Source organism: Pieris brassicae, chromosome 2 (assembly GCF_905147105.1).
Source record: "Pieris brassicae chromosome 2, ilPieBrab1.1, whole genome shotgun sequence".
Classification (NCBI taxonomy): domain Eukaryota; kingdom Metazoa; phylum Arthropoda; class Insecta; order Lepidoptera; family Pieridae; genus Pieris; species Pieris brassicae.
Genome location: NC_059666.1, coordinates 12279134 through 12299084, shown reverse-complemented (window position 1 = coordinate 12299084; position 19951 = coordinate 12279134). Strand labels below are relative to the sequence as shown.

Genomic DNA, 19951 nt, shown 5'->3' with positions numbered 1-19951 from the left:
ATTTATATTAATCACGTATATGTTAATTTTAAGAGGAAAATTGGAAATATAACAAAGAGGAGAAAGAACAACACACTATATCTATATTATTTATTAATATTCTTCGTATACAAAATACAAAACTACTTTGCTATGACAAATTTAAATCACATGTAATTTATTTTAGAAAACAACCACTTTTACGATCGGAAAATCAAATTTAAAACAGAATCCAAGTCTTTAGTTAGTTGAAAGTTTAATTATAATACAAAAAATCTCGCTAGAGACAGACCCATTTCTGAACGTAACTTAGTTTTTTTAATTCTTATCATCTTATATATATTCATTATTTTAAAAAACTAGTCAATTGTATACACAGTATGACAGAGACAAAATGCTTTAGTTAAGTGTGAAAATAACTTTCCACTTATAACTTAACTAGCGCCCATTCTCAGTTTCTTACGGGTTAATCTATATATATATCTATATCCTCGTAATTGACAATTGGGGAGAATCGCATCAAAAACCGTGCACTAGTTTTTGGGGTTATCGCTGAGAGACGCGAGGGAGGCTTTTGAGTATCCGATCGAAAAGGGCTAATTGAACACTGTTTTGTGTCTATGTCTATATCATCTAACATACCCTGTAATCATTTATAACAAAGAACTATTTGCAACATGGTGCTTATTAAAAAACTATTTTAATCTGAAAGGAAGTTGAATATTTTCGAATTGTTCAGTTCCCTCATCAGGAAAATAGTAATAAAAATCTTATCCTATTAACTAAAACTAAAATTCACAGCTTTATAACTTTTACAATTTTCGAATAAAAAAAATTGCTCCGTAAAAAATCTATGAACAAAAAAAAATCCCTAGAAGTGGTCCCTAAATTCCATAGTATCATTATTTAACCAATTTTGAATGTATAATAATTAAATGGCTAATATTTTGCACCCATCAGTTCCAAAGTCTATTTATTTGAAGCTTATAAGACGCGTTCAGGAATTAACTTTTACATTTTAGTGGTTTATAAATTGGTGAAATCATCGAACAACGAAAACTATCGAATATTCCAAGCTCGGCGTTATGAAGCGTGGTTTATAGTTGGTTACCATGGTTACGATGGTATATCTCTATAAAGTACGATAGCATCAATTCATTTGCCTTTTACGACTACAGACTTCCAACTGTTACCGTTTAGCAAAGTAAACTATAGACACGATAGTTTTCGTCTACTCGACAAATTAAATATTAAATATAATTTAAATTAGCCAAAAAAATTTAAAAGGTAAAGGAGACCAATGTTTATTAACTTTCTTAGAATATAAAGGAACATAAATTTCTCTCTTAACTTATAAATCAACATCTTAAACAATAACTTCAATATTCTCGAATTGACAATTGAACAGCCGAAAGTGGGAGTCTGTAAAGTATAATCAAAACTTATTTAAGACTAATTTTAGCAGATTTAAGTTTTAATTCTAGTTCAAAAATCCCATGAAACGTCGAATTATAAAAAAATCGTTTTTTCATGACTGACTGACCAACTACATAATTATTGGAAAATATTTTTGTTTATCAAATTCCAATATATGAAATTTTACTGAGAAGTGTTGGCCTAGTGGCTATACCTAAGGTCGTAGGTTCAATCCCCGGCTGTGCACTAATGGACTTTCTTTTTATTGGCGCATTCAACATTCGCTCGAACGGTTAACAAAGTTTTGTGATATTTATATCCATTAGGCGTGTCAAAGTCAAAAATAATTTATTCATATAGGTAACATAATGTACACTTATGAACGTCAAAACAAAAAAAATATACATTAATTTTACATTTACTGCCAGTTCCCAAATCAAGCGCGGAGAACGGAAGAGAAGAACTGGTAATAAACTCTCCGCCACTCTTTTTAATCGCCAAGTTGTTTTTGTATTACACAACGTTTGTAAGGAGCTGCAACTATCACACCATGTTCCACATGACAGCAGGAGGCATGGTGAGGAGAACGCACTTACATTCTCGTGGGAACAACACGCAAATGTGTGTCAGGCACAGGAGAATGATCACCTACCTGTCTATTACATTGTCAAATAATGAAACAGATACAGAAATCTGAGGCCCAGTCCTAAAAAAGGTTGTAGCGCCACTGATTTATTTTATATGTAACTACTAAACAAAGACAAAAATAGTCTTTGGTTAACATAGCTTTTACACATTGAAAGAAAATACTTTTTTAACCGGATTAAAGCTATTTGTATTATTATAAACTTATAATTATTTTACATAATATTAATGCGCGTGCGTGGTCACGGTGACTGAAGACAAAAGGTGTTGAATGTCAAAAAGTATCACAGCTGTAGAGAAAGTTGTATTATCTGTATTTATCTCCGCGGAGTTGATATCGACTAAAAGATGACGGGTTTTTGCAGAAATGACTCATATAATTATAAGTAAATAATACAAATAGCTGAAATCCGGTTTAAAAAATTGTTTTCTTACAAAAATAGCCGTTTTCTAAGACAAACGGATTTTTAAAATAATAAAGTTACCTATTAAGTAAGTGTAGCGGCGTGTTCAAAATCTCCTTTGTCGAGTTGTTTTTGTTTTCCCGGTTCATACAGAAGCATCGAAGTACGCACCGGACTAGTCTTATTACGTTGCATGTCTGAAATTGAGGAAGGTGTTTTCAATCAATATTGGCCTAGGGGCCATCGTGAATCTTAACAATTATTGCTCGTACGGTGACGGAAACCAAGAAGAGACACAAAGCGGACGACGTGTGTCAGGCAGAGACGGGTGATCACCTACTTGCCTATTAATCAAATGATCACGAAAGCTTTTGCTTTTATTTACATCATTAATATCTGAAATTGATGAGCAGTGTTGGCCTAGTGGCTTCAGCGTGCGTTTCTCATCCCTGAGGTCGTAGTTTCGATCCCCGGCTGTATACCGATGGACTTTCTTTCTATGTGCGCATTTAACATTCGCTCGAACGGTGAAGGAAAATATTGTGAGGAAACCGGCTTGTATTAGTATATATAAATATAATGAGACAAAAGAGGTCGATTTGAAGACATGTCGAGCTCCAAAATGAGATTTCGATTAATAAGGCACCTGGGAACCGGAAAATAAATAGTATATTTATTAAACTCACATCTCAAGCTGAGCCGACGGCGATGCTGTGAACAGATCTCGAGTTGTCTCCTGACCAGTTGAGAGGCGGAAGCCGGTCGAGCGCTTAAAGGGAGACTGGAGGTCCCCGGGATTATGTCCGATGACGCCGTCTTTGTGTGGTCTAAAGAAGATTTAAAGAAAATATATTTTATTGTCATTTGGACCGATCCATATTCTTTAACCAATATTAGGATAACAAATCTAAGAGCCTGTCCAGAAAGTAAAATTAACGGGCGTGTCCACTCGCGCGTTCTCGAGATACTGTAACATATGTAGTACATTAGTACTGTTATACATGTTTACTTCTTTTATAGTTTGTATTTTTAATTTTATGGTTGTTTGTATTAACACTGTTTATTGTATCTACTTGATTTCGCTGGTCGTGTCCACATGTTATAGTGACGGCACCGCTTTTTATATTAGGTCCTTACAAATGAAATTGGCGTTTTGTATGGGAGGAACAAAAAGTCGAATATTTTTAAATATGATATATTTAATTAATCAAAGTATGAGCCATTGTTTTCTATGCACTTTTGCCATCTCATAGGTAGTTCATTGATCCCTTTACTAAAAAAAACAGTCGGACGGGAATCAATAAAATCTGTGAAGGCGATTTGGACTGCCCCATCAGAGTTAAATTTTTTCCCTTGCAAGAAGCTGTCCAAATTTCTAAAAAAATGGTAATCTGTTGGAGCAAGGTCCGGAGAGTACGGAGGATGTCTTAGACATTCCAATTGAAGCTCTTTTAATTTGGTAGCCGTCTGTTGTGCAGTGTGTGGTCTGGCGTTGTCGTGAAGTAGCAGTGGCGTGGAGCGATTGACCAGCCTAGGTTGTTTAGCCGTCATAGTTTGCAATTGCTGACAATAGACATCAGCCCTAATAGTCTGGCCAGATTTGAGAAAACTGCAATGAACAATACCGGCACTAGTCCACCAAACGCTTACAAGTAACTTTTTGGGGTTATTTTCGCTTGGGGCAGGATTTGGCTGGCTGGCCAGGATCCATACATTGCGCCGAGCGCTTCCGATTATCGTAAAGAATCCATTTTTCATCACAGGTGATAAGTCGGTTTAAAATACCTTCATTATTGTGCCGATTCAGTAATGTAACGCAGCAGTCGACGCGCGTTTGCCGGTTTGCTTCAGCCAATTCGTGAGGTACCCACCTTTTAAGCTTTTTAATCTTCCCAATTTGCTTCAAGTGAATTAAAACAGTTTTATCACTAACACCGCAGCCTGCAGCTAACTCGGACGTGGTTTGCGATCGAAATTTCCAGAACGAAAACGAACGAAAACCAAAAACGAACTGTGTTTTCTTTCGCAACATGACCGCCATACACATCATTCACCCTTCGAGTCCTTTCCGCAGCACTAGTGCCATGGCGGAACTTGTACTCGTAAATAAGGCGATACTTTAAGTTTTCCATTTTGTAAAATGAGTGACGCAAACAGAAAAAAACAAATGAATGACGGTCATCGAAGCACAAATACATGAGTAAATAGCAATTGAATTTGAGGACTAACCAAAGAGGAGGTATTTGAGGTCAAAGTGGCCAGTACGACAAAACGCCAATTTCATATGTAAGGACCTAATATTTTTGTATATATGTCAATTTATATCATGCGTTTTCCTAATTATGTGGTCCAAATAAATTTTAAAAAAAAATGTACATCGCGTCCAGATGCTCTTGCGTTTCCATGCGTATTTTAAGCGCGAGTCGAAATACGCGAGCCCCATTGCGGCGTCCAGTACTACGCGTGTGTCCGTGGCGAGTGGACCAAATCCGTCTAATGACATTCGCGCTTCGGAACACCGCATCTGGACGCAGTACAAATCAGGACGCGCGTTTATCACGCTTTCTGTACAGGCTCTAAGCTGTATATTCCACTTTTGTAATGATTGGAATTAAAAGGGGCTTATATTATTATTTTCTTTAACAAAAAAAGTATTATCCAAACTACGAGGGTAGGACACAAAAGCACGCGCAGGTAGTTAGATTTCTCTTTAGAGATCTAAACAATGGATTAACAAAGGAAATAGGTGCTCCGTGCTACAATAAGACCGTCCGTTGTCTAGTAATAATTTGTGTTACCTGCCTTTGTGCGTACTATTTAAGTAACGAAGTGTGATTTATATAAAAAAAAACATTATCAGGAATCAAACACTAAGAATGTTTATTTACTGAACAGAGCGAAATTTAGCTAATATTAATTAAATGCCGTAAGAGGAAACCCGCGTGTGCGTTGCCGGACTATTGAGCTACAACAATACTTTTTTTTATTAAACACAGGGAACTTTACCTAATATTACTAAATGCCGCACGATCGGGAAGCTCGCCAGTGCGTTGACGGCTTTTCGAAGTACAGCAATACCTTTCTTTAAAGGTAAAGTCGGAAGAAATAAATTACCTCTTTCAGTCAACACGATTTCCCGATGCATCTGCGAGAGTTCAGCGTCATTTATCAACACACGGTGCTTATTGAACGCGTCGTAAGTTTGATTCCTGTCGGAAAACATTACATTCGCCTTATCCTCTTGTATGGATGAGTCCATTGATGATAGCTGGAAAGAAGAACAAAAATCAAATTTAATTAAAAAAAAACGCCCACCATTACGATTTGGAACCAGCCGTTCACCGAAGTACGAACCTTTCCGAACCTATTCCACTTAGGGTCCTTCGAGAGCATACCAATTCTTAAAAGGCCGGCAACGCGAGCCCTCAGGCATTGGGAGTGTCCATGGGCCATCACTCAACATCAGGTGAGCATCTTGCCCGTTTGCCACGTTTTATAATAAAAAAAAAACATTCGGTCTCACTCAAGATTCAAGTCAAGTCTATCAAGTTTGATTATTTGTTAAAATGATGTCATGTTGTTCTGTTTACATCCCCAACGCTGTTAATCATTAAAAAAGGGAGTGAAAATTTCTTCCAGGCAAAGCTAGTATGGACCAATAACATGAACATGAAACACCAACAGAGGGTAAAGTACAATTGCATAATTCATTAACAAAATAACATGTAACTATAACAAAAAAAAGTAAAATCAAGAGCTAATCTAATGGTTAAATAGTCACTAATAATAAGTAGGTAAATTACGACACAGAAGATAAATTTAAAAACTGAGCAAAGCAGGTTACGTTGCACAGTACAGCAAGAGTGGTAGAATTCGGTTTTATGAGTAGGGGTTTCAATAATTAGATTGACTCGAAGGAACGCAAATCAAAACTACCGCCAGAGAGGAACATAACATTTTGCTTTAAGTATCTATGAATTTTAGGATTAAAAATAATGTTATAGAGAGGTTGTATGTTATGTGCATCTAGAGCCGCAATCGAATGCATATCCAATTAGGCTTTCTTCGGAACTCCGAAATATGCTCAAATTCAAATATGAATCTGATATAAAGTAGTAGAGAATGAGCAAGAGAATATTGTGTGACTATTTAGTGCGAAAGAAGAAATGATCCTTCTTCTCTGTTCGTTAATTTGGGCCTGCCAAGACGGAGTATCCAAAGTAATGCCCAGATTCCTAACAGTGGAGCAAAATTGAATGACGGCACTATCTATAGTAATCTGGGGGATCGACCAGCATATTCTCATAATATACGATGCACTTCCAATGATAATGCTCTTATGAGGGTCTATCGGACTATACGATTTACTTCAACAACTTCGTCTAAATCAAAGTTTATAGCAGAGGGCAATTCGTTGAAAGTAGACTGATTGTAATTTTGAAGGTAATAAATAGTATTAGTAATAGAATTTATAAAAAGCGAAAAGAAGAGGGGTAAGTATACCACCCTGCAGTACGCCAGCAGAAACATGAGACCAAGAAGAAAAGCTGTCGGTAAATTTGATTCACGATCCGACAGAGCTTTTTAACCAGCTAATCACTGATGAGCACAAACTGATATTACTATATAAAGTAACACAAATATAATCTTGTATAAAATATGATTAAATTACGAAATTAATAACAATTTATACATACCGTCTTACTCTTATTAGTTGGACTCGACTGGGGTCGATTCTTGAAATCAATATGGTTAACCCCAGCCCCGGCACTCCTCTTGATGATCGGCGACAATTTCCTAAACTCGTTTCTCGGCTCCAATTCTATTTTCACAGTTTCCGTAGTAGATGTATTCGCTCGACCGAACAAAGGCGACAGTTTTGGTTTAATTACGCTATCAGAGTCATCCATACTTTCCACAGTAATTGTCGAGTCACTTGTGCCTTTCACAGGCTTAACTACGATCAGTCCATTATCCTTTGGAAGCGAAAAATTGGGATTCTCAAATCCAGTTTGAGTGGCTATGTCATCGCTGTGAGCAGTAAATGTCTGAGAGCCTCGAGATGACTTTGTAAACATGCGCCGTCTACGTTCCAATTCGGCATGTATATCTGTTTGCACACGCAGGTTGATGTCGCCATACCGACTGACTATATAATTAAGGAGCCACTGGTAGCCTTTCCGAAGGCCTGGATCGATTTTGGGCTTTTTTGAATTTGTAAATGATACTTCGGCTGTGTAAGATTCAACTAGTGTAGGGCATCTGTATCTGTAATATATGTATATTAATATATGAAATGATATGAAACATAGTGTGTGTGTTTAAACAATATTTAAACCTTAAGGACAAGATATGAACTACAGAAATAAGAAATAAAACAAAAGTTATGTATGCATTATACCATGGCAGAAACCTGAAGTGGAAGTGCGGGCCACACTGCTCGCATAAACAATGGCAGGTGGACAAAGAGGGTAGCCACCAAGAAAAAGAAAGATAGGCCTATTTGCATGGTGGGCTGACAAGCTTGAAGAAGTTTGTGAGAAAAAGCTCAAGATAGCGAGAGGTTGTTGGAAAAAGAAATACATTATTTATTTATTTATAATGATTACTGTATAAAATTTTAATAATATACATATATTTTGTAAAGATGGAGGGATTAATGTTTCAAGTAATAAATGACACTTAATAATAATAATTATTGACAGATAACTAAATCTTAACCACTTCCATAAATTCAGAAGTCACATTGAACATTTTTTGTAACATAACACTATTAAGATGTAACAAAAAATAAAAATAAACTTACTTGTTAACTAAAGGTTCTATATTTAGTTTCTCTACAACATCTATATCATCAAGAGCTCCTGTTTTGTCCTGTTTGTTAGCCAGAACTAACACTGGTTTACCTGAATTTTTATTTGATTAGATTCAGAATAATTCTTATGATTAAATTAAAATTAGAACACAATAAAAATTATGATAGTGATTGAATTTAGCACTAGACTAACAGTAGCAATAATCTGCTATAAAATGGATTGTGTTTTTAATTATTTTTAACGGTGTGAGATTAGGTAAATCATATTATGAGATAATAAGTAAGTTATAGCTAAGAAAATAAGTAAAATAAAATTGCTGATACCTACTTTTATTTAAAGAAATATTCTATTATTAAATATATTAATATAATAATTAATGAAAATAATTTTAGTTAAGAGGTAAATTCGCAATTGATGTTATGGTTAAAGACAGATTAGCACTTTGTTTAGTTTTAATAAATTCAACCTTTTATCTAAAACAGTATAAGTAAACAGTTAGAATACATGGATATTCATCATCATTTTTATAACAGATAGTTGAATATTATATAAAATTATGAATTAATCAAAGTTAAATATTCTAAATTAGAAAATAATATTGATAAAAAAAATATTTGATAAAAAAACCGATTATAACATTGAAAGTATAATTTCTATTTTACTTCATACTGCAGGAAAACTAATTTAAAAAACTACTACACAACCGTGACAATCAATTATGATACAGTGATAAGGCATTAATAAAAACGCTTCACTTACCCGATATTTTATCATGTGATAGAACCTCTTCTAATACGACTTTACATTCTTCCAATCTGTTATAATCGCTCGAGTCGATTACAAATATTATACCATGTACCTCACTGTAATATTGAGACCAAATCTGTCTAAACTGCGGGCCGCCGCCCAAATCATATATTGTTACAGGCGTATCCTTATGAATAAGATTCACTGCCTTAAAACCAACTGTAGGTAAAACTTTATCATCATTTTCGCCTGCTAAATTATTCACTGTTTTAGTCTTCCCTGCGTTGTCTAATCCGATCAAAATTAACACTATATGACGGCGTAAACGACGCCGCCGGAATATGCCCCAACAATTACCCATTATAAAAACTTTAGCACACTATTTTGGCAATAATATCACGGATTTTATCATAAACTCTTCACAGAACTTTGAAATTGCAACGTGCCGCCATTCGTATTGTTACCTACCTCTTTTGTTGACACAATGGTTACCAATGGCAATAGAGTATTCGGCCAGTAATATTCCAAAGACAAAAAGTCAATAAGTACCATTTACATACGAGTTTGCACTCTATATGCACAATAACACAAAAATTTCGTAATTTCTTACCCGTAATAAATAGTATTTCGACACTATTTTTCAACAAAATTCAAAGAATAAAAGCTTATTTAAACACAAAAATTTCCGCCAACATAGCAAGCTAAGTAAAGTGTATTCAGATCACCATTAAAAAGTTAATAACTTCTAAAGGCACGCATAATGTGTTATCATTAGCAATGTTGTTAAATAGATAAACCAAGGTTACAGGTGTTCCAATAACAAAGAATTTACTAACTTCACCTTCAATATTACTATTTAGTGTCGCAATATAATAAGTAATTAACGAAACTATTCGCGTATGGCTCGATCAAAATCACGGTCGTTCTCGGAATTCGTCTAACGTCACCGGTAGAGATTTACAACGTATAAGTCGAAGCAAATTTAATTACTAACGTCCGTCCGGACGGCTACGTAAATTTATCTGGCAAAGTATACAATTATAATAACAAACTAAGGCATAAAAGTACCCTCTGTTAACGGGACTCGACTTCCGCTACCTGCTCACCATCTGAGCGATCCCTGGAGCAACTAACTACCTGTCTTTTGTCCGCAATAGTCACCATTTAAAAACAATTGAATAAAATGTACATATTTCGTTTTAGGATTTAGGTTAAAAAAGTTAGGCTTAAGAAAAATACGTAAGACTTTTATTTTCTTGAAATAAATACAGGTACAATTCCTTGTTATTTACAAAGCTAAACTTTGAAAGTATAATGTTAATAATTGCTCGCCAATAATAACATACATTTTGTGTTGCCATATCAGTAAATTTGAATTATCTAAATCTGACAATTATTGCATCACCACTTTTAACTGAAAAGTAAGCTAGATCTTTCATCACATTGTCCAGTTCCATTTCTGAGCCATTATCTTTATCATATAGAAGGTGTAAAGTTGGATGTTTGGTGTTGCCTTTTGAGAAAAGTCGTTGAGCGAGTGTAACCAATTTTTGTACTGCCATTGTTGAGGGAAATTTCTTTTTCAATACTTTGCCATTTTCATCTTGTAAAGTAACTTCCAAAAGTTGTGATGTCAGTGTCATGTTCTTCTGTTGCTTAACAAGCAGACTGTCATCGGGAATGCCATATTCTGAAAGAATTTTAAAAGTATGTATATAAAACACCATAATAAAGAGCAGAGACATTATCAATTAATTTAGTTTAATTTATGTCAATAAAACGCGGAACTCCTTAAACAGATATAGATATGTATATAGTAATTTATTAGATTATTGCTATAACTTCATGTTTTGAGATTTTTTATTATTATTTAACATTTAAATTTATTTATTTTCACATAAATATGTAATCAAAAAAACATGTCACATGTTACATTAGAAAAACGCTGTGGCTTGTATAAATATAACCAACGCAGTCTTACTTAGGAATGCGACAAATGCATATAAAAGTAGTTTTTCAACTTACAAGTTACTAAATTGATTATTATTATTTAATAGAACACCTGGAAAGTACATCAGGAGGAAACGGATGAGATCTGTATTTAACGTGGTGTTTGTCAAAGTTGTATATTGTCTTCATTCAATTTATATTCCGAAGTAATAGTTACTTCAGAAGCCATTGAGTGGTTAGAGGTTGGAGTAGTAGAGTAGTTAACGGAATGCACAGCCACGAGTTCCAGATAACCCTTCAACAAGAGGCAACGGTGACGCGGGAGGGTATACGTAACGCATTTTCCCACGAAAAAAAAGGTAACATTCGCTATGCAGACAACACTGTTTTGATAGCCTTATCAATGGACGATCTTTAATTGTTTGCTAACATTTCACGAAACTATCGAAAAAGACGGTCTGACGCAGCGAAGACGAAGGTGATGGTCATTTGTTGAAACATCTAATAAGACGTTGCAGCAAGTGCGGCAATACAAGTACAATTTGGAAACTTGGTTTACAAACGAGTAAAGCCTGATGAATTGAAATTTCCCGAGGATCTTTCAAAAACAAGAAGAAAGTTTTGTACCGTCTTCACGTCATTAAAATCCAAATCCGAGTTCTCCTTTATTACATAGGGCTAATTGTTCTGTACGGCTGAGGCTTGAACAATAGAGATGATACCCGCCGGCGCTTAGAAGGTCTAACGAGAAAACTTATGCAGAACTCGAAACATCAGAAAGTTGAGTACCTGAGCCACATGTTGCGCCATGACCACTACCACCTCCCTCATTAATTACAATGGGTATAATCCAGGGTCAACGACGTATTGTTAGAAGGAAAAGGAGGTGGACGGATATTGCGATCGCGGAAGAGTTGCTTCATCGGACATAGGAAAAGACACGCTTCACGAAACGGCCAACCCCTAGCAATGAAGAGGTACCAAAGAAGAATTTTACACTTGACCATAGTGATTTTTTATTGATAGTCTCTAGCTTGTTCGCCGTAAATTTGCTACAAAAAAACAAATAATCAAAAATAACGCGATACAATATATTATAGCAAAAGCTTACTATCAATTAGCTCCTGAAAACGATTGTGCTCCAAGTCAAAAGCCTTTTTCTTGCAAGTGTCACTTTGCGCTAGTTTCCATTCCGCTCCATAGCGTTTCAAATAGTCATATTCGGCTCCACGGCGTGACTCACGAGTTATTATTGTTCCATTTAGTTCCTGAAAAAAAGTTACTTTAAATATTTAAGACGTCCAAATTTTTTTTTTCATACAGTTGCTCAAAAAGTGGCGTATGCAGGGATGTATAGCGTTCGGGATGTGGGCTAATACACACTCGTGCTTTTTCTTTGCCTTTTACGTACTCGAATATACTACTATACTAACGAATTTGTGGTCCTCTTGTGGCCTTATTGATAATATTATTTTCGACTTTCCAGCACATAATGGTAAATTTTAGGTATAGTCACTGGGGTTGGTCACGAAATGTTTTACTATTGGATAGAGAAAACGTTACGGTGCGTTTCATGCCCCCCCCCCCCCCCCAATTATTTCAATAATAGCCAAAAATTGCGTGCCGTAATACTTGAACGCTCCCTTAGGTTAAGTTTCACTTCATTTCATATCAATAAAAAAGTTATACTGAAGACTTGGCTGTATGGGCATAATTCCCTTTGCGTACCCAGAACGGGTGTAGAAAACAAACAAAAAAATCTCTGCTTATATTATTTTACGGTTGGCGCGATTTTCCAAAAATGTTCTTGCGAGTTTAGTTGTTTGTTACATAATCTTGACATTATTTTACACCCGAACTCATTGCACAAAATGCTTCGGAGAACATTTTACCGGAAAAGTAAAAACGTCGCTACATATGACGAATTTAGAAGAGAAAAATGCAAATAGTTGTATTAAATTGCTTAATTTTTCAAAATAGTTGTTCAGTACACGTGCGGAACCGTCATTGCAACTTGTTTCGACTATCAACCTAGACTGTAGACATTTGTCGGAACTCTTGGCAATGACAGGCTTCCCGCACTTGTAATGAAATAAACTACAATATTAGATATTGTAATCATAATTTGTGTAATTAAATGAAAGTAATGCATTGGTTACAAGTTGCTTACCTGTAAAGTCCCAATTTTAGCGATAATCAGTTGTGAGCCAGTGTCATAGTCTTCAGAGTCTTGTATTGGGTTCTTCAGGAAGTAAAGCTTTTTGAGATTCTTTAATTTGTTCAATTCACTAACTGACTGCCACTGAAAATTTTGTACTACATTTAAAATTTGGAACTACAAATTGTACTTTGAGAAATTTATGTAAATTTTTTAAGTTAACTTACATCACGAATTCGATTTCTGTTTAAGAACAAAACCTCCAAATTTTCAAATAGATCTTTTGCATTGCCAGGGTCATTGTTAAACCGGATACTTTCAATCAAACAATCATTTAAACTAAGAACTTTCAATTTTCTTAATCTTCCCAAATGAACAATTTCTTCCCATGAATCAATAGGGTTGCCATCTAAGCGTAAAACTGATAAAGTGCTCAAACTGACATCTGGTGGCGTTATTTCTTTGATCCTATTATATGCAGCTATGATTTCATTGATATTGGGCCAAAGGTGCGAGAGTGCAAGAAGATCAAACCAATTGTAGTCACAAACAGATATGTTGAGCTTTTCTAAATTTGCAAAATTAATAGAGAGATGTAGCATTGTTTCTACGGGTATGTCAATTGCCATACGGTTTTTGCTGTAACACAAATTAATATTGTTAAGACTCCTTATTAAATTTAACTGTATACAATCAGTAGTCAATGCATTTATTTTGCATCTGTTATAACAACTACTCATATTTAGTCATAAAAATATATAGATAGATGTAAGAGCCAATGACATTGTTATTAAGAACATAATACATTGAATTCAGCTGGGACCTTTGATATTGGTAAATATTACCGTTATATTTTTCTAAATGATGTGATCGTAAACAGTTTTGACTATACCTATAAATAGGATACTAATAATTTTAAATACCTGATATTCAATTCATTCAATTCAGGTAGCTGTGCAGATATATTAATCACTTCCCGCCAGTTTGCAAATAGATTTTGTGACACATCAAGACTTCTCACATTTGGACACAGAGTTGCTAGGTCACCAGCCTTTGAAACATTCTGATCGTGAACACACACTTCTTGAAGACGGTCAAACTTTCTGAAATGAAAACTCTCTGACTTTAATATGATGACATTTTCTCCTCTTTACTGAAAGTAATTTTACATGGAATAAAAATAAACTCTGTTGAAAATAACACACTTTTAAGTTAATAATATAAACACTACTTACTGCTTTTGATGTATCTTTTCAAAACCAACCATTTCAATAAATGGTGCACCCATTTCTCTTTTCCATTCATTGATCACAGTTCTGCGATGAGCAGCTACTGTCTCATCCTAAAAATAAGTTATACTTAAAATAGGCAATTTTGATAAAAAGGCACCTTTTCTTATTTTTTTAATATCCTCAATCAATTTAAAACCTCTTTGTGATTCAAGATTTATTTTTAATAATAATAAATAATTTTAAACAGCATTTAGATGTGATTTGTATGTATACAGAACTGGCTTTTACTTACATACATATATAGGTCAATTTCCATTTGACAAAGACCTATAACATTCTAGTATTCACATTGTTTGTATTGTATACTTTCAGTTTCTATGGAAGATTTCAAGAGTAAAAATCTTTGCTAAGACAATGAAGCAGTTGTTTCTTTTGTGTGGGTGAGTGAATCATACATATTGAAATTCAGTTCATTCAATGATAGGAATATTAATAATAAAATTAACAACATAGTTGTAATTATTTTTATATAATGATCACAAATAAATACCTCACGATCGCCATAGTACTTTTGTATGGCTTCAGCACAGGTTCTCATAGGAGAAACTTTATTAGGGCGGATGAATGACCCTGCTTCTGGTCGAGTTGTTTTGAAGTATTGGATACCGTCAAGACTTCCGTCGTGCTTTCCACGTTCTATGTTATCCCATTCGACTCCATACCAGGTGCCTTTATATCCTTGGACATCACCTATGTACTTAACAGTACCAAAATCATCATTACTCTTGATCCTACAACCGATCGTCACCTGCATTTCATCATCGTCACCATTATGACTGTTCATTGCACTATTACAAAATTTTGGTATTAAATTTACAGGCATTGCGCCCACCATTATTTCAACAAATTTAAAAATGGAACTATTTATCAAAAGAAAAACAGTCTGATTGATTTTTTTTCTTACAAGATACAAATGCGACAATCGAATGTCACTGTCAAAATAGCAGTGGTTTAACAAAAGTATGTGTCAGTTATGAGATATAAGATGTCTATTGATTGTCAATTATAAAAGCATAGTCTATGGTCAATAAGCGAGCCGCTGTGCTACTGTACGTCTTATTAAAATCACACAAATGCAAGGCTATTTTGATATCAGTAGTTTACAGTCATTCTCATTTCTCGCTTCACTTTCTATAATCACAAGTTATACTATATGATGTAACTCATTTGAGCAATCTATTGTTGATTGTAAAGCGTTAGATATTATCTGTACTCATTGCTGTCTCATTTTTACGGTCTACCGTCCCGCTACATGAAAGAATTTCGGTTCGCATAGCAAGCGTCCTCTAGTCTTGCGCGTATTTTGAAGTTGAAAACAGAAAATCGGAACGTAAATTGTTAAGAAAAAAAACTTCGGAGCTTTTGATATTTGACAAAAATGGCCACCCTGAAAGTGCCAGACTTTTACTCCAGTCAATAATTAGGAAATGTTATTGTGTGATTGTGAAATAATGCTGTTTTTAAGTGAACAATTGTTCAGTGCCGTGCAATAGTGCATCAGGGTTCATTTTAACAAAGGATAGGACTTGCAAAATGAGGTATGTACCAATCGTTTAAGGAGAGCTTTTAAACAGAAAACAAATAAATATATTTTAATATCAGCACGCATGTATCGATCTATAATTAAACTTAAATATTTACTCATCTCGTGAATCTGTTTCGTTTTTTTCTAAGGTGTTTGACCGACATAAAATAAGTAAACATTCTCGTCATGGACCATCGATCTTTTCGTAATTATGGACATATTTATCAATTTTATGAATAGAAGTGCATAAAAAAACAATAATTCGTTATCATATTTTTACCGTATTCGCGTATTCTATGAATGAAAAGTTTCTTGCTTGATGTTATTATTGATTTCTAATGTGTGTTGTGATCTACCGAGACTACCCCACACGAAGGTTTAGGGATTATATTAGTACCCTCATGATTGGTTGCGATGACCTTGAATCAATTTTAATGAATAAGCGCGACACGAAATTTCTTTGAATTGGGGTGGTGTTCCCCTCCCAAGGGTTGGTTTGTACTGGGAAAATAAACTCCCTATATAGTGTTATTAACAAGGAAGCTCGTACTGTATTATGTAGAAAACATTTATTACCTTTGATATTATATCAACTAATTGACTTAGCAAAAATATTCACAATAGAGTTCAGAAAATTAAATACTGATAGAGATCAGACTAGTGTCTTATCTTATTACCAATTTGTAATAAAGTAATATTCTTCTTAACTTCAATGGAAAGCAATGGTTATGTTAACTTATAGGTATAAGATTTTTTTTGGTAGTTTCAATAATTTAATTTAGCTATTATAAACCTAAAATGCTAGATAATATATAGTTGGATTGTAATTATACTAATAGGAAACTATAATAGGTATTGTATTATTTGGCAAATATTTCCCAACCTTCTAAGTTATATAATCATAATAACATTATCATAATTAATTTCATGGGTCAAATTCAATCCATGACAGTCTATATATTCTAGTTATTGAATTGAGTAAATTTAGTTTAGGGAATTATTTTAAAACACATGGGGAGTGTAGAAGGTAAAAATATCTAATACTTCTTTCCATTATTATCATTTTTTTCCCTGGATACTATATATTTATTTTCTACATAAAAATGGTTAAATAACAATTTTAATTTAATGGTAATATTGCAATACTTTTTTAAACTGGTATCAAAAACTTATTTGGTATAAGAATTATATTTGTCAATGAATCCATTTTTTAAAACCAGATTTTCCATATCAAGGTGAGTCAGTGGCAATAAATTAAAACTTGTTATTGGTAACTCAATAGTCATTTGTACCTCTCAGATCAGATAATTGATTTTTAGTTAATTCATGATTTGCTCACGAAGGAAGATATTGCTATATACTGCTCACCTATTTAAAAAGAAAATGAAACATTTATAGTTTAAATTAACACCTAAATTACCATATCCTCACTCTTAATTTACATGTATGCTGCTATTAATGACAATTATAACTCCCCTTGAATGCATCCTTTTTAAATTGTCCTAAATTTTCACTGGTATGTACAGAAAAACATTACTACAAAAAAAAATATTCTGTTGCTGTAAAAGTTTTTTTTAGGAAATTTATTTTATTTTATCCAATTTTTTGTTTTTATCTTGTTTTAGTATTTGTCCAAAACAATGATTTTTAGATACTTTACAATACCTAATGGAAGTGGGAAGTACATGTTTCTATAATTTTAATCAGCGTTGAATCATCATCAATAATTGGTTTGATTGCTGCATTATAACACTCATGTGTTGCCAATGTTATTACTAGGTAGGCTAATCATGCAAGTACTAAATATATGACTTCGTTTTACAAAAATGTATATGATGTCTAAAAATTAACTTGAAACTCACCTTCACAGAGGATTGAGAGATTGTAATCACATTTAACTCAAGTATGAAAATGTATATGAAAAATTTGGTCGGAAATAAAATGTTTTAAAAGTTCTCTATCTTAAAAGTTATTTTTAATAGACAATTACCAACAACCATGTTGATATTATGTTTAAATAATACATTTGGTGTTGACAGAGTACCATTAGCATTTTTTATTTTGCCTTCTTGGAGTGTTTATCTTCAATTCACATGTAGGGTTCTGACCTAACACTTGAATCATCCATGTCCAGTGTGGATGCTAATAGTATAATCGCGCGGATGTTAGATTTATGCTGCGTGCTTTGTACATGACGGCTAGGGGCCTTAGGAATGTGAAATGTAGGAAATGTGATGATTAAGCTACATATTGAAACATAGTGACATTGCTAATAGTGGTGGACAAAGACATTTAAGAATTTGAATAATTAACCATTTTTATATTGTAATGAAACATTAACAATATCAAGTTATATAAATAAGTAAATGTAATTCATATTAGTAATTGAATATACAATTTGAAACTTGCAAATTTTTATGTATTTGCTGTTATACTGGGGGAAGTAAATTCATTAATAGCTTTAAAGGAATAACATTTAGCGCGAAATGAATTGTAAAGATATATAAATTGTATTTTATCTTTATTGTTAATGTTTGACAGTTTCATTATTATTGGTGGAATTATTCTTTATGATATTATAATTACATGTGTATCTTAAAAGTAATGCAACAATATGAAAGCCTTATTATTTTAATACTGACTTAGAGAGGAATGAAAAAAGAGCAGTGAAATGAAAAAAAAAGCAGCATACAATTCTTAATCTGTTCTCTAATGGGGGAGTATGGTGTTAGGGTTGCTTCTAACCAGCATGTATTGATGAATTAACATAATGTTACTGAATACATAGCAATTAGTATACATTACCAATTAGTCACCTGAATATTGGATAAAATATCAAAAGCATTGCAAAATATCACATTTACAGTCAAGTCAAAATATATTCCAATTAGACCACCTAAAATGGCACTTTTGAATGTTTAATAAAATCTAAAGATGATTCTAGTTGCGCCTTCTAAAAGGTAGTTCGTGAAGAAGAATGGGCAAGAAACTCCACACTAACTATTTAAAATAGATCGCAGTTCGCGTTTGGTTTTATTTAAAATAATAACGATTTTTATCATGTACTATATAATCTGTAATATAGAAAATATTTTGAATTCTCATATAATGGGATAAAATTTTGGAATTTAATTTTTTTGTACCGTTACAGGACTTTAAACTCTGCTATTAACGTACAAATGTGTTGATACTTAAAATCTTAAGCCTATCTGACTGTCAAGATAAAAATACCCAAAGTGACGATTTGCGTTAAACCGTGATTCAAGGAATTCGCTGAGTAAACGAATGACTAACACCCAAGTCCGTATTTATATCCGTTATTTTAACTTATGCAAATATAATAAAATATATAATAAATATTTATTACAGTTTTACGTTAATCGATCTCAGAAATTCTTCATTGTCAATTCTGAATCGTCAGTTCAGCTGTCACCATCATCAACAACCTCCCGTTGGGCGATGTAGGCCTCCAATAAACAGTGCTTAATCCACCTCACTGACTAATTACGTGTAGATGACGCATGATGCCATATTCTAAGATATTCCGAGTTACTGAGGGGATAAAGTAAGAAAAATCCATAAGCCGACATTCGACCATAAGACCGAGCATCATAGGGTAACAACTGAACAAACAGCTGCGTTTATTAATCTTAATATCTTGATGTTAATTCTGTTTATCGCGAGCTGGTCAGTTCTAAGAAGTGGGTAATATCAACGAGGACGTGAATCAGACAAAAGATGCCTTAGATAATCTTACAAAAAGACTTTCGTGACGCGTCTTTCACGTGATAAGAAATCAGAAATTAGTGTACTTAAAGTTAGATTTAATTATCCAAAAGTCAGTGAATAAATATTTTGTGTATGTTTTAAAGTCAAACCTTCCATGGGTCAAAAACCAGTTGACATTTAAAAGTTATTATATAGTATTATAAGTATAAGTTATAGTTTCTCATAAAGCTTTTCAGGTGTCCGATCGTTATAGCAACAATGCCAGTGAAAACGGTATAATACGCATCCAG

General features: G+C 33.7%; 3 protein-coding genes across 3 annotated transcripts in view; 1 reads left to right on the top strand and 2 right to left on the bottom strand.

The window, feature by feature from the left end:
* Positions 1 to 76: 76 nt before the first annotated feature.
* Positions 77 to 10030, bottom strand: LOC123720530 (ADP-ribosylation factor-like protein 13B). Its single transcript, XM_045677182.1, has 7 exons — positions 9020 to 10030; positions 8251 to 8350; positions 7142 to 7712; positions 5559 to 5712; positions 3131 to 3271; positions 2526 to 2641; positions 77 to 1401 (listed from the first exon to the last, which is right to left on the bottom strand). Exons 1-6 carry the CDS (start codon positions 9366 to 9368, stop codon positions 2529 to 2531), a joined length of 1428 nt encoding a protein of 475 aa, XP_045533138.1. The 5' UTR covers positions 9369 to 10030; the 3' UTR covers positions 77 to 1401; positions 2526 to 2528.
* Positions 10031 to 10238: 208 nt separating this feature from the next.
* On the bottom strand, positions 10239 to 15333 carry LOC123720590 (tubulin-specific chaperone E). Its single transcript, XM_045677268.1, has 7 exons — positions 14898 to 15333; positions 14351 to 14457; positions 14039 to 14218; positions 13343 to 13754; positions 13128 to 13259; positions 12069 to 12225; positions 10239 to 10697 (listed from the first exon to the last, which is right to left on the bottom strand). Exons 1-7 carry the CDS (start codon positions 15240 to 15242, stop codon positions 10384 to 10386), a joined length of 1647 nt encoding a protein of 548 aa, XP_045533224.1. The 5' UTR covers positions 15243 to 15333; the 3' UTR covers positions 10239 to 10383.
* A 211-nt stretch (positions 15334 to 15544) lies between these two features.
* LOC123718231 (protein enabled) overlaps positions 15545 to 19951 on the top strand; it is a 45944-nt gene continuing 41537 nt past the window's right edge. Inside the window, exon 1 of the mRNA XM_045674714.1 lies at positions 15545 to 15945. Coding sequence (XP_045530670.1) covers positions 15941 to 15945 — 5 coding nt within the window. The 5' untranslated portion in view covers positions 15545 to 15940. The remainder of the gene's footprint in view (positions 15946 to 19951) is intronic.

Coding starts and splice junctions, on each gene's coding strand:
- LOC123720530 (XM_045677182.1), bottom strand. CDS start 9,368: ATGGGTAATTGTTGGGGCATATTCCGGCGGCGTCGTTTACGCCGTCAT. Junction 8,351..9,019: donor ATCACATGATAAAATATCGG/GTAAGTGAAGCG, acceptor ATAAAAATTCAG/GTAAACCAGTGTTAGTTCTG. Junction 5,713..7,141: donor CAACTAATAAGAGTAAGACG/GTATGTATAAAT, acceptor TCTTCTTTCCAG/CTATCATCAATGGACTCATC.
- LOC123720590 (XM_045677268.1), bottom strand. CDS start 15,242: ATGGTGGGCGCAATGCCTGTAAATTTAATACCAAAATTTTGTAATAGT. Junction 14,219..14,350: donor GAAAAGATACATCAAAAGCA/GTAAGTAGTGTT, acceptor TTTTCATTTCAG/AAAGTTTGACCGTCTTCAAG. Junction 13,260..13,342: donor ACAGAAATCGAATTCGTGAT/GTAAGTTAACTT, acceptor CAAAATTTTCAG/TGGCAGTCAGTTAGTGAATT.